This window comes from Anolis sagrei, chromosome 5, assembly GCF_037176765.1.
Source record: "Anolis sagrei isolate rAnoSag1 chromosome 5, rAnoSag1.mat, whole genome shotgun sequence".
NCBI classification, from domain to species: Eukaryota; Metazoa; Chordata; class Lepidosauria; order Squamata; family Dactyloidae; genus Anolis; species Anolis sagrei.
The window spans coordinates 104,851,027-104,866,141 of NC_090025.1; the positions used below are offsets into that span (position 1 = coordinate 104,851,027).

General features: G+C 40.0%; 1 protein-coding gene across 3 annotated transcripts in view; it reads right to left on the bottom strand.

Annotated features, from left to right (window-relative positions):
- Window positions 1-15,115, bottom strand: part of PPP2R2C (protein phosphatase 2 regulatory subunit Bgamma) — a 51,432-nt gene that overhangs the window by 14,889 nt on the left and 21,428 nt on the right. For all 3 annotated transcript variants that reach the window (XM_060778041.2, XM_060778039.2, XM_060778040.2), the window contains 2 exons: window positions 8,033-8,130; window positions 1,049-1,214 (listed from right to left, as the gene is read on the bottom strand). In XM_060778041.2, coding sequence (XP_060634024.1) covers window positions 1,049-1,214; window positions 8,033-8,130 — 264 coding nt within the window. The remainder of the gene's footprint in view (window positions 1-1,048; window positions 1,215-8,032; window positions 8,131-15,115) is intronic.

A 15,115-nucleotide genomic window follows, 5' to 3' on the forward strand; every position in this document is an offset into this window, starting at 1 on the left:
ATGAAGCATCAGTTAATTTCATGTTCAGACTTGGGTCCCATCCACAAAATATCTAACTATGTATGTACAGGCAGTCCCCAAGTTACAGACAAGATAGGTTCTGTAGGTTTGGTGAATTTGTTTGTAAGTCGGAACAGGAACATTTTAAAGTGTAACTCCGGCAAAAATAAATATGTATATTGAGCTTTGGATACCATAGGGAAGGTTAAAACTCCAGTGGGGTTTGTTTTGTGTCTGTGCCCCTGTTCAGAAGAGTTCACCTCACTTTCTGTCCCTGTGAAATTGCATTTTAGGAAATTTGCCTGTTGTGGAAACAAAGATTGGTGGAGATGCCTCCTCCCCCTCCCTTGATAACTCTTTTAGGAGTGAATTTCCCTTCCAAGTGGTAGATTTTGTTACAGTAAGTTGTAGCAAGATCAAGTGTGGGTTAAAGAAAAACTTTATGATGTTAATTATTATGTGCAGCTGGTAATGTAGGTCAGCCAGCATGTTTGGGCCTCACCCAATGGGGTATACCTGTATGGATTTTAGAATACAGTTTGGAGAAGCAATACGTTACTCTGAGGAGGAGAAGCAATATGCTGCTCTGTAGGAGATGCTGTTATATTCTATCAGCAATGCTCTTTGCTATGGTGGAATAGCTATTTACTCAAGGTTTATGTTTTGCTCTCTCTCTCTCTCATTTGAATGAAGATGAAGAATCCTTATTCTGTGTTACTTACAAAGACTATCTAAGTTTATTGCACTGTTTGATTTTGTATGCAACACTGCAAGTTTATGTCTTTGCTAATAAGAGTAAAGTTTTTCTGCTCCTTTTTCCTTTTGCCTGTGTGTCTTTTGCATGGGACTTGGCTAAAACACGCTCTTGTAACAGATTTCTCTTACTTCCTGTTGTCTCACCCCTGTTCTTAACTATGAGACATTTGTAAGTCAGATATTTATAACTCGGGGACTGGCTGTATATGCAAATACAGGTATTCCAAAATCTGAAAATATTCAAAACATTTCTAGTCTCAAGCAATATTAGTGAACTCTGTATTAGTCTTACCATTTGTTGACAGGAGAGAATGGCCTGCATTCTGCTGAGGCAGCCACTTTATCTTGTTTATTTTTTCCTCTATTTCCAAACTCTTCAGATAGTCAAACTCCGGTTCGTGGCTCTGGAAGGTGCTGTAAACATTGTACTCACCCTGGCCATATGGATCATTTTTACTCTGCAAAGACCAGTAGGACAAGTAAAGGATGAATGCCCAGTGTCAATGTTTATCCCAACATGGAAAAAGCAGTATTGTCAGTATATTCAAGAGGAACCATATGCACTGCTGGGGAACTCTCCATGCAGTCCACAAAACTAAGCCGCTTGAGTTGACATGTATAATGAATCCCTTACCTTAGCAGGCTAGCTTAGGCCTAAAGAAGTGGGCCTGACGAAGCCACTGCATCCATTTTAGGAAAGGGAGACAGGGAGACGCCATCTTAGGTTAGGTTTGCCTTGAGGGGGCGTGGTCTAGTCTTGGAGGGAAAGTTAGAAGGCTAGGATTGGTTAGGAAGATGGGGGCGGAGCCTAAAGGTTCTAAAGGAAAAAAGTGGCTTTTAAACTGAGGTTTGAGTTCCCAGTTTGCCAGTTGGACTTTCGATCGGGTAGAGAGAAGAAGTGTGGGTGTTAGCAAGAGCAGTTTGGGTTTTTAAAGAAGAAGTTTGGTTCAGTCTTTTGTCTAGTATTCAGAATAGCTATTGTATATAGCTAGAATACAGTGTGGAGCAGAACCCCTTTAGTGGTCTGTTCATTTTCTAAGGAAGACTAGTTCAGGGTTTTTGGCTAGTTTCCTAAGGGGAATTTTTGGGGAGTTACTTTCAGAGATTCATTTCCTGAGGTAATTTTCTGTGTTGTAACTTTTAAGTCTTGTAACCCAGAAATTTTTAAGATCTTTACTCAAACGCAACCACAAGCTTTTTATGCCAGTATTTTACTGAAACCATTAAGCTTTTGTACCTGAATCATTCAAGCCTGTTCAATAAACGTTCTTGTTATTTTTACCAACTTATACCAGCCTCAGTGTGAATACCTTTGGGGTCAAAGCAAATTATTCAAGTCAGCTTTCAGCAGCCTTTAAGAAAACTATAGTGACACAGGGTGTGTTACTGAACAACCTTTCAATAATACCTTAGCCTATTTATTAATATGGTGGCAGCAGAAATCTTTTAAAGAATCATTTTAAGCCTCTCAGTTCCAGTGGTTCCCAGTTCCTAGCTTTTACATATACAGTTGGGTCAACAACCATACTCCCTCTATATTTTGGTGAGCTAGTCTGTAGTGGAGGTGTCATCGTTTCAATTTGGTTGAGCAGGGGAGGCATTATTTCTCTATATTTCCCAGTCTGATAAATCCAATTTTAAAATCTCACTTCTACCCTCGCTGCTATCTTTTATAACAGCAACCAGCACGGGACAGATATGATCGTTGGCTGCTATCACCAGATTTCTTCATGGTGATAGTTGCAGTGAAGCCAGGCTTAGAAGGGAAGATGCTAATATAGTAAATAGTATGTATCGTACCCTTAAGGGAGATATTAGTTTCTAATGCTTTTCCCAGCACTAGTCTATGCAATCAGGCCATCCAAAAAACCTTTCCTCTCCCACTCTTCCACTTCCACTCGCTTTCTGAATGCCCACTACATACTCCCACAGCGAAAGCATTGCTTTCAATTATATGTTTTTAATTTCAACACAATTGGATATTTAAAATAATATTTATAAAAATAAGTAGAACAATGGGGAAAGGCACAGAATACTATAGGAAACACAATGTTTGTACTGCAAGTAGTATTCTCAAGTTCAGCTGCTGGGGAAAAGGAACAAGATTCCTATCTACAGAAATACTTAAACATTGGCTGTAATGTCCTACATTAAGTATAGACTGGAAATAAATTACAAAATGACAAACAAAATAATGCAACACAATAAACTCTTATTGATGCCATTGTTTTTTCAAGGTACAAATAAACAAACAGTGATATAAACAAACAGTGAGCTCTGGTGTTTATATTCTTCAGTACAGCAAAAATTGAAATTGCAAAAGCTTTGGAGGATATTGGATCTTCTGGCAAACTACAGCCTTTTCCAGAAATGTTGTTTGCATCTACCTGAATAAAATGTATATGAGACAAAAAGTGAACTGCAATGGCCAATGGTTTTGTGGCCAAAGCAGATAATAATAGTGGTGAAAGATATTTTTCCCCACCTCCAAATTTGAGCAAAATGATCAGCTCCTAATAAGGAAATATTACAACATTTGGTACTGTTTATCTTAAATTAAAAATCACACTCCATGTAGTAAGTTAAAATAAGACACGTATAACAATACAGTAAATAAATATGATAAGACAGGATAAAACTGATAAACGGATCAAGCTTATCAGTGGCTTGTTCTCAGTCTTGCAGCTATTCTGATGTCTGAGGTGGAGTATCCATTGGCCTGTAGAGCACAGTTTAGGTGGTATAAAATGATGTATATCACGCGGAGAATGGTTGGGAAGAACAGTTTCTCCCTTGGCCACAATGCTAAAACCCAGGCAAAGTTCAGCGAAAACGAGGAACTTCACAGAATACAAACCATGGAATTTGTTCTCACAAGAAATAGTGATGACTTTTAAGAAGGAAATTTGATATATTCACAAATTTATTTAGTTATTTATTTTGTGTCAAAAGCATTGCATAAATAAATAAGCATAAAAGTGATAAAATAAAATGAGCACAAGCAGCTAAATAATTTGAGACCAAAAATGGGCAACAGCAAATGCATTGTCTGTAGCTTTAAAAAATTCTTGTGCATGAGGCAGGGCATTGTGGACAAGCATACAGATGCTGAGTTGTTTGTTCCGATTCAGAGTCACACAAGGTGGAGGGTTCTTCTAGGTAGTGCCATTTTGCCAGGTTGTCTTTTGATCTGCCCACTCCACTTCTGGGTATGTTAAGGGACTTCCAGTTGCCCATTCTTGGCTTGCCCCAGAGGAAGAAACCCTTGTGTGGGGGGGGGGGGGGCATCCAGTTGGAATTGCCTGGCTTTTCTGCCCACAGGGATATTCTAGCTGTTGCTCGAGGAACATTTAGAGGAGCGGTGGTTCTCATGAAGCTTTTCCTTAATTTGAGCCTACTGGGAGGAGGCTGATAGCCATACAGTGGATGGCTTTCACAAAGTTCAACCTTATTTCTCTCCCAGTTAGCAGCAACTTCCCTTCGCACATTTGGGGGGGGGGGGGGGCAATGCCAGATAGCTATAGAGCTTATCAACAGGTGTAGGTTTAAGACATCCTGTGATTATTCTACACGTCTCATTTAGTGCTATATTCACCTGCTTCACATGGGCAGATTTATGCCAGATGGGGCAGAAATACTCAGCAGTTGAATAAGTCAAGGCCAGGGCTGATGTTCTTATTAATTTTGAGTCTGTACCTCATGCTCTAGTAGTACGTTTCTGCGGGATGTTATTGTGTCCAGCTGCTTTTGTTTGGTGTTAGAACAGTGTTTCCTAAATGTTAGTGTTCAATCTAAGGTGACAGCGAGATATTTAGAGTGGGAACAGTGTTCAAGCTCTTGGCTTTCCCAGGTAACCTTCAGTTTCCTGTGGGCTTCACGATTACGTAGGTGGAAAGTGCACACTTCTGTCTTGGTAGAGTTAGGCTTCAGGTGGTTATCTTTGTAGTAGCTGAAGATATATCTTTTGCTTGTGTTGTTAGGCCACGGTCATCAGAGTATATCCATTTTTTGATCAGGGACCACTCTGACCAGGGACCACTCTCCAGTATTAGTACCAAAAGGATTACACATCATAAAGCATATCTAAAGCTCTTTGTGAGTTGTGGTTGTGGCTGATCATTAGTAAACAAGATTGGTGCAAGAACGCTACCTTGAGGTAGTCCATTCTTTTGCCTCCTCCATCTATTTTCTTGCCCTGAAACTCCACAGAGAAGCAGTGGTTTTCTAGGAGGGTCTGGATAGTTTTTGTATTTACAGATTACGTGCCATCAATAGCTATTTATAATGATGAAAATGTGCTCAAAATCAAGTCATGCTATACTAATCCTTTATCTTTTTTGATAGAGATAGACGCCCGGAATGCTGTAATTTCAGGAAGGTCTTTGCCAAGATAACCTATGATATTCTTGCAAATAAGCTACTAAAATGTGGTCTAGATAATGCTTGTCAAATTTGCAGATAACACCAAACTGGGAAGGATAAGATCAGAATCCAAAACGATCTGAACTGATTAGAGATCTGGGTGCAAACCAACAAAATGAATTTCAACGGGGAGAAATACATGCTACTAGCATATATACCTGGTGTTGCCTGGGTTAAGCATTTTGTAATGCTACTCTTTAGAAACACTCATTGTTTCCTCTGAAATGCTTAATAGAATGCTTAAGAAAAAGTATTCATATATCTGTTGTTGTGCGCCATCATTTCCAATTTAAAGTGACTCTTACGTTTTCTTGGCAAGATTTATTTAGAGAGAACTTGCCTTTGACTTTCTCTGAAGCTGAAAGAGAGATGCCCAAGGTCACTCCATGACCGAGTGAGAATTCAAACCAGGACCTCAAGAATTGTAGTCAAATGCTCAAACCACTAAACCATGCTCACTCACTTCATACATTTACTCCCCCAAGATTTTTTTTCTGAACTCGATGGAACAAAAACCCTTTCATATAAGACAATGCATGGTTTCAGATCATTGCACTTCCTCTACTCAGTTTCTTTTAGTCAATTGTTTTCATGAGATTGAGTTCTTTATGTCTGATGGAGACAATATAATTGTTTCTATTTCACTTCAGTTTTAAATGGGTTTTTTTTTTACTCTGCTCTTTGTAAACTAGCAAAACCAAAGAGGTTCCTTACATTTCGATACCATGGGTATGAATGTGTAGCACAAAGTAATAGTTTATATTATTGCATGAATAAATGCTCTTTCTATATGTTAGACATTATAATAATATGCATATCAAAATTAGATCCACTCCAGTATATTTTATATTCCCTAAGGAACAAAGTGATATAAAAAGAGCTGATATCCGTTATTTCTTTTGTTTTCCAGAATCTCCATCAAAAAACTGAAAACAAATCTATTTATTATTATTATTATTATTATTATTATTATTATTATTATTATTTACAGTATTTATATACCACCTTTTCCACCCCTGGGGGGACTCAAAACAGTTTCTTTTCAAAAGCTTCAAAAGTTTCTTGAAATATTTTATCCCTAAATAATGTTGTTTAATTCGGGATGCTAAGACTGAGTCTAAATTATAATATAGAGACAACATTAGGGTATATTGGTTTGGGGCTGAATACCAATATGAGAAGGATTTAATGGACTGGGTTGCTGTGAGTTTTCTGGGCTGTATGGCCATGTTCCAGAAGCATTCCCTCCTGACATTTCACTCACATCTATGGCAGGCATCCTCAGAGGTTGTGTCACGACCTCAAAACCCCTGAGGATGCCTGCCATAGATGTGGGGAAAATGTCAGAAGAGAATGCCTCTGGAACATGGCAATACAGCCCGGAAAACTCACAGCAGCCCAGTGATTCCTGCCATGAAAGCCTTCGACAACACATTTAATGGACTTCCTTTCAGAAGATGCTGTGACAGATGCTATTCTTATTCATTTGGACATTTCCTCCTAAATTAACCAAAACCCAATACAATGTTATACATTCTGGAAAAAGCTCCACTGTAACAGTTTTCCTGCCTACTCAATGTCCATGCAATTAATTTCCAGTCTTAAAAGCACCGCTCAGTTATATTTGTGTCATTTCAAATTTAAACACAGTTCCATTTTTCTATCACTGAGTGGAAATAATAAAACAGAGAACTTGCAGACTGGATGGGTGAATCCTGTGCACTGTATTCAAAGTAAGGAGAGAGCAAGCTTGTTTCCTGCCACTCTAAAGACTAGGAAACGGAACAATAGATTCAAATTGCAGTAAATGTTCCACCTAAATGTCAAGAAGAACTTCCTGACAGTAAGAGCTGTTCGTTAATGGAACATCTCTGGAGGTGTTGAAGCAGAGGCTGGGTGGTCATCTGTCAGGAATGCTTTGATTGAGTGTCCCCACACGGCAAGGGGTTGGCCTGGATGGTCCATGTTCTATGACTCTAAGATTCTATGATTTGACAAACGGGTTGTGAGATCCCATGTTTTAGGGCCAACACTAGCAATTTGCAGATGCATTGCAGCCCAAATCCCATCACCCTTGGCCCTCAATTTGAATGTAGGATTTGTAGCCTAATACATGTGGAAGTCCCACCAGAACAGCCCAGTTTACTATAAACTACATATTACAAGATGTAAGCATGTGATTGTGAAGTAGGAGGCAGAAAAACCTCAGCTTCACTCTATCTGAAATATGGCAATGATATCATGTCAACATTACTGAAACTTGGTTAAACCAGACTATCTGTCCGAACGTATCTCTTGCCACGAACCATCACGAAGTTTAAGATCTTCAAGAGAGGTCCTGCTCTCGATCCCACCACTATCGCAAACACGGTTGATGGGGACGAGGGGCAGGGCCTTCTCAGCAGTGGTCCCCTGCCTATGGAATGCCCTTCCTATAGATATCAGATTGGCCACCTCTCCCTTGTCTTTTAGACGGAAAATCAAGACCTGGTTATGGGACCAAGCGTTTGATCAGTGAGCAGCAAGTGGAAGAAGATGACACAACTTATGGTAATGAATTGACCCGGACTGGTTTTTGGATTTCAATTTTAATGGATGTGTCTTAATTAATTGTTTTAATTGTTGTTTAAATTTTTAATATTTTGATTGTACTGTGGTTGTTTTTATGATGCTAGCATCATATGATACTTTTGTTAGGTGGCCCTGAGTCTCCCCCTTTGGGGGGGGGAGAAGGGCGGGGTATAAATATAGGAAATAAATAATAAATAAATAAAATAAATAAACAGGGACAGATCATTTGACACTGAATGTGAGACTTACTCTGATAGTAAAAAGGAAATTTAAAAATGCGTACCTCTGGTTCCCTTTGAAAGATGACCACTCGGCCTCCTTTGTCCCCTGTTGCCAGCAACTCCCCTGTGTGGTTGAATTCAACAGTTGAAATAATGTCAGCTATGGAACAAGAAAAGACAAGAAAAGAAAAGAAATTAGTTGGCCAAGCAAGAAATAATGGATATTCTGAAAACAGAAAGTGAGGTAATAGCTGTTTCCTGACCCAATCTTCACCATGGGGAACAGTAGCAAAATAATACAGAACTATGTTTTTCTTTAACTCAGGAATGATGTTACGGGTTGAATATACCATATCCAAAATGTTTGGGACCAGAGGTTTTTTGGATTTAAAAATCTGGAATACCTTAATTTGCATATACATACATAACCAGGGATCATGTAGCTGCGACCCACATCTAAAAAAATGAAATTCAGTTATGTTTTGTATACATAGAGGTGGCCCTAGGTAATTTTCAACAGTAAGCAAACAGTATTTTGGTGCCCCCAACCAATCACTGATATATATTTTCTGTTTGTCGTGGGAGTTCTGTGTGCCACATTTGGTTCAATTCCTTCATTGGTGTTCAGAATGCTCTTTGATTGTAGGTGAACTATACATCCCAGTAACTACAACTTGCATATGTCAAGGTCTATTTTCCCCCCAAGAGCGCCTCAAGAGCGCCCCTGGGCAAAATCAACTATACTGCAAATGCTTACGTTGCGTAATGGGTTGAGCCACCCCTGTGTATACAGTACATCCTATACACATAGCCTGAAGGTAACTTCAAGCAAAATATTTTGTCATACTTTGAGCATTACAAAAGCAAAGGTATCACTATCTCAACCACCCTTGTGGACAATTTTGAAGGCTTTTAGATTTTGGAATTCCAGATATGGAATGCCCAGTCTGTGCCATCTCTTAAAGCACTGCTTCTTCAACTGGGGGTCTTGACCCCAAATGGGGTTCCCTTCACTCAATATTGCTGTTGTTCATTCGTTCAGTCGTTTCCAACTCTTCGTGACCTCATGGATCAGCCCATGTCAGAGCTCCCTGTTGGCCGTCACCACCCCCAGCTCCTTCAAGGTCAATCCAATCACTCAATATTAGGGTCACGAAAAATCTGGCATCAGTAACTGTTAACAACAACATGAAGTGTTCAATGAACTCTGCAGAAAATGCTTCATCTGTGCTTCATAAATAGGGGAAGTCAGCCTATTTGACAAGCCTTGCAAATGTTGAATTATTATCCATAAATGTTTGATGTTTCTTAATGCCCATTTTCTATATCTATATACTCAGGGTCATATAAAAATTAAGCAGAAAGAGGACGTGAGTTGAAAAGGTTTAAAAAGCCCTGTATTAGAACCTGAGAATTATTAACATACTCATTGTTCTAGCAAGTGAATGAAATTATGATGAGGCTCTCGTTTTACTATTCTTTCTTCTAATTAGCCTAGACAAAAAAAAATAAGAAATACAGCAGAATCCCATTTATTCAATGGCACTGATATTTCATGCTAGCAATTTAAGTGGTAGTCCTATTTTACAATATTATTTTGACCAGAAAGTTGACAGTTAAAATCCGGGGAGTGGGGTGAGCTCCAGCTGTTAACCCTAGCTTCTGCCAACCTAGCAGTTCAAAAACATGCAATGTGAATAGATCGATAGATACCGCCTCGGCGCAAAGGGAAAAGGCAGCCATGCCGGCAACACAACCAGGAGGGTCTACAGACAACAGGCTCCTCAGTGTGGAAAAATGGAAGAAGGGCACCTCCCAATGGCCAGAGTCGAGCATCGCCTCCAGACGCCGGAATGTCCAAAATGTTTGGGACCAAAGGTTTTTTGGATTTAAGAATCTGGAATACCTTAATTTGCATATATATACATAATGAGGGATCATGTAGCTGTGACCCACATCTAAAAACATGAAATTCAGTTATGTTTTGTATACAGTACATCCTACACACATAGCCTACACACATATTTTGTCATACTTTGAGCATGAAACCAAGTTTGCATTCATTAAACCATCAGAAAGCAATGGTATCACTATCTCAACCACCCTTGTGGACAATTTTGAAGGCTTTTGTATTTTGGAATTCCAGATATGGAATGCCCAGTCTATGCCATCTGTTAAAGCACTGCTTCTTCAACTGGGGGTCTTGACCCCAAATGGGGTTCACTTCATTCAATCCAATCACTCAATATTAGGGTCACGAAAAATCTGGCATGAAAACCATGAAAATGAACAAAATCTGGTTAACAATATAAAAAAAATACCAGAATCAAGACAGTAAACAAGAAACACCACTCAGAAACAGAGGAACTCCAAGACAGCAAACAATCAAGTGCCAGTTAACACCTCCTAAACAGAGGATGCCCTTCATGCAACAGAGGCAAGGCTGCTTTTATGCAGATACTTTCACTGATTGACTTTGCAGCTTCATGGCTAGTCAATAATATTCAAGCATGCCTATTGCAACATTCACACTTGCTTCAAACAGAAAAAGGTTCTTTCTCCCACCTTGGACATTCCAAAGATATATACTCCACCTGCTTCACTGCCCACAGAACCTCTGAGGATGCCTGCCACAGATGCAGGCAAAACGTCAGGAAACAATGCTACTAGAACATGGCCATACAGCCTGAAAACCCACTGCAACCCAGTGATTCCAGATATGAATGTCTTCGACAACACACAGAATTCTATTTCCGGTGAGCAAGTCCCTTAATTCTGTTAATTAAGAGAATCATAACTAGGTTTGTATAGGATACCAGCCTTCATTTGCAAGTTTACATTTTACTTTCCCTTATTATAGCTTCAAATATTCCAGTTCTAAACTCTCTGCATGGAGTATGGGAATTTAGTTCTGAAAGAATAAGGAAAAGTTTTGTGTGGCTAAATGGACAGACAGTTGTATATGAGCACAAATTGGTTCATTTCACAATATTCGAGAACATCATTCCTGTTCTCAAGGCATATCTGTTCGAAGTATTGGGCGTATCTTTCCATTTCTGAGCTTTACAAATGTTGGGCCAACATGAATTCTAATTATGGTCTGAAACTCAGGAATGTTTAATCACTGGATTTGCTTATTTTGAAGAGGTAAAGTATTGCTAGTTTATCCTCTCTGCATTGTACTTATGTCCATTTCTTGAAAACTGACCAAACTGATACCGTGATAAACATGAATTCATTCCAAGGTACACACTGTTTTCTGCTCTCTAATTTTACGTACAAAGTCTAATACATTTATTGTGCTAGCCAGAGACCACTACAAACAGATATAAAATCCCTCTCCAATGCCAGAAATATAGCTTAATGGTGTAACATTATAAAATGTTGACCATTTCTGCTACCTTGGCAGCCACCTCTCCACAAAAGTCAGCATTGACACTGAAATACAACACTGCCTGAGCTCTGCGAGTGTAGCATTTTTCCGAATGAAGCACAGAGTGTTTGAGGACTGGGATATCCGCAGGGAGACCAAGGTGCTTGTTTATAAAGCTATTGTCCTCCCAACCCGCGATATGCCTGCGAGACGTGGACTATATACAGACGTCACATGCAACTCCTAGATGATTCCATCAGCGTTGCCTCTGAAAAATCCTGCAAATCTCTTGGGAAGACAAGCGGACAAATGTTAGCGTGCTGGAAGAAGCAAAGACCACCAGCACTGAAGCGATGGTCCTCCATCATCAACTCCGCTGGACCGGCAACGTTGTCTGGATGCCCGACCACCGTCTCCCAAAGCAGTTGCTCTACTCTGAATTCAAGAACGGAAGATGATGCCCAACCACCGTCTCCCAAAGCAGTTGATCTACTCCGAGACCGGAAGACAGAATGTTGGTGGGCAGGAAAAGAGATTTAAAGATGGACTCAAAGCCAACCTTAAAAACTCTGGCATAGACACTGAGAACTGGGAAGCCCTGGCCCTTGAGCACTCCAGCTGGAAGTCAGCTGTGACCAGCAGTGCTGTAGAATTTGAAGAGGCACAAATGGAGGGCGAAAAAGAGAAACATGCCAAGAGGAAGGCATGTCAAGCCAACCCCGACTGGGACCGCCTTCCACCTGGAAACTAATGCCCTCACTGCAGCAGAAGATGCAGATCAAGAATAGGGCTCCAAAGTCACCTACGAACCCACAGTCGGTACACCAATCTTGGAAGACAATCCTACTTGGACAACAAGGGATCACCTAAGTAAGTAAGTAAGTAAGTAAGTAAGTAAATAAGTAAAATATATAAAATACTCAAAATAAAAAGTAGTAACCAAAGTTTTTACCAAGCTCATATAAAGAATAAAAACATTTCAAGTTATAGGTAGACTTAAAAATTGAATTCATACTTTCAATCTCCATGGCAATTTGTGCCAATTTTATCACTTTCTGATCTTTTTAAAATCAAGAGAGTTCCCATCAAGAGACAAATAGAGTTCCCACTTCTATTTGTCAGCAAGGGATTTACAAATCTTCCTCTGGGGTCAGAGAAAGACTTTGCTTCTACAGTACTACTAGAAATATAAACGGTGCAGTTGTATTTTAACATCAACATTATTTGTTCATAAGGATAACCACAATATCAAAAACTAGAAAAGACAATAAGCTAGTATTTGCACCTCAGACCAATGATCGTGTAAAATCACAGCATGAAATTTTGTAATGTTATAGACAGACAAAATATATCCGTGACCCCATATTATGTAATATAATTAAGAGAGTTTGAAGCCATATGGCAATCTATGATTACACCTTGAGGGAGAATGGGTTAGCTACCTGTAACTGGCTCTTTGAGGGGTCATCTATGCATTCACATGTGTGGTTCATTCTGTACCAAAACTAACATTGAAAACTTCTATTGGTAGTTTAGTGGTAACCCTGCTCCAGTAACTCATGTGGATATAAGTCATTCATTTCCACTGAAACACTGTGCACTTCCACACAGCCATATAACCCAAAATATAAAGGCAGAATATCCCACAGTATCTGTTTTGAACTGAGTTATCTGAGTTCACACTGCCATATATTCCAGTTCAAAGCAGATAATGTGGGATTTTATTCAGCTGTGTGGAAGGGACTCTAGTTCCAAGTTTGTCTGGAGGCCTGGAGTTGAGGGATAGCATGAAGAAGGGAGGAAAATGAATTGTGTGAATTGATAGATGGCTACTCAAAGAACTACAGTTAAAGCTTGGCCATGTTTTCTTCTTTATGGTCTCTGTGATTCACACCAATGAGAAAGCTTACTTACTTTAGTGATCTTCAACCTGTGAGTCCCCAGGTGTTTTGACCTACAACTCCCAGAAATCCCAGCCAGTTTACCAGCTGTTGGGATTTCTGGGAGTTGAAGGCCAAAACATCTGGGGACCCACAGTTTCAGAACCACTGGCTTACTTACTGAGAGTGGCGGGTCATTAGCCTGTACCAAAAGTCACACTGGATCAGGACTGAGTATCCAGTTTGCAGATGGCTGTGACCATGTAGCTATGCAGCAAATTTCTAGAAGAGAATTCAATACAAAGAATGGGGTGTTGTATGGTTTCCGGGCGGTATGGCCATGTTCTAACAGCATTTTCTCCGAAGATGCCAGCCACCAATGCCAGGATTTAAGTCACCAATGTAAACATGTTGATATACAATGCTATTTTCTGTTTAGTCTATTTTTCAAAACTAGGTTATAACCTTTTTTTTACAACATTCCAATCACAAGACTCGTCCAACCCATTACATCATATTTGCTTTGTTGTATTAAGAGTTCAAGTTCATCTTGTTTATTTCCCATGCTTTGAATATTAAGTGTAGAGCAGTGTTTCTCAAACCATGCCCCTCCACATGTTGGACTTCAGCTCCCAAAAATCCCAGCCAGCTTACCAGGTGTTAGGAATTGTGGGAGCTGAAGTCCAAAACATCTGGAGGAGCACAGTTTGAAAAACTCTGGTGTAGAGACATCAAAGACCATGGACACCTGCCAAGCTGCTTATTTAAGTTTATTATTTCTCTTTATTGAGTTATTGTCCTCTCTATAAGAGTTGTGGTATTCTCTCCTGTTAAACTTCTGCCTTCATGAGTACTCTCTCTCTCCCATAGAAAACCCAATTAAGAGCTGTCTTGATCAGATTTGTGAGACTCTTAGGTCAAACATTCCTGACAATCTCTGTGAGGTACAAGGCATCCCTTGACAAAAGCCCAACTTCATTAAATTTCTGACCATGGTCCAGGAAGATTTGGTTTGCCCAAAGCGGCACACACTCAAATCACCAGACAACACCATGTTTGTGGGTCAACTATGGGCAACTTTTATTATATGTTACCAATCAATCTCTGTGTAATCATCCAATCCAATTTATAAATCAACATAAACTTGAACATGAATTTGAACTTGAATTTGTTATTAATCTGATGAGGCGGTGGCCCCACATGACCACGTCATCCTCCAACAAGGGCGAGACACCATAATTCCCGGATGCAACCCACATGCTGCTCCTATGGGAACTCTTCAGGTAACAGGTAGAAACTGTAGCATATGCCCCCTTCCTGTGGTGCACACCAGTACCTGCATGTGCCTGCGATATGTTTGATGCCTATTTAAGACCCCCTCAACCCAATTTGCCCAAAATGTGCAGTGTAGGGTAGGCGAAAAATCTCCCCAGAACATGGGGGAGGGGGGAATTCCTATCCTGGCCCCTAACAACAACCCTTGACAAATACACTGCAGCAGTGGCGGGTGGGTGGGTCAACTTCTTTGGGCCAAATGAGGTGGGCTAGGCTCAACTCACCTAGGCCCCATCCACAACAAGTCCTTGCTGGGACTTTTAACTCTTCCTTTCGCCGGAAGGGAGCAAAGTGCTTCCCCGCCCTCATGCTGAGGGTGGGAAAGGTGTTGTGTACAACCACACAAACCCCTCTGTTTGTCTTGTCTGTTCATCTCACCTTTGTATGCCTCGCTCTAGAAACTAGTGCTGTAGCTATGAAGAGAGCTAGTGGCAGTTAGTCACGAGCTGATTGTTTGACATAAGATTTTGGGGTTTTTATGAGGTTTATTCTAATGGTTAGTTTTAGGTATGTACGTTTTAGGTATGTACATTTATGGTTAGTTTTAGGTATGTACA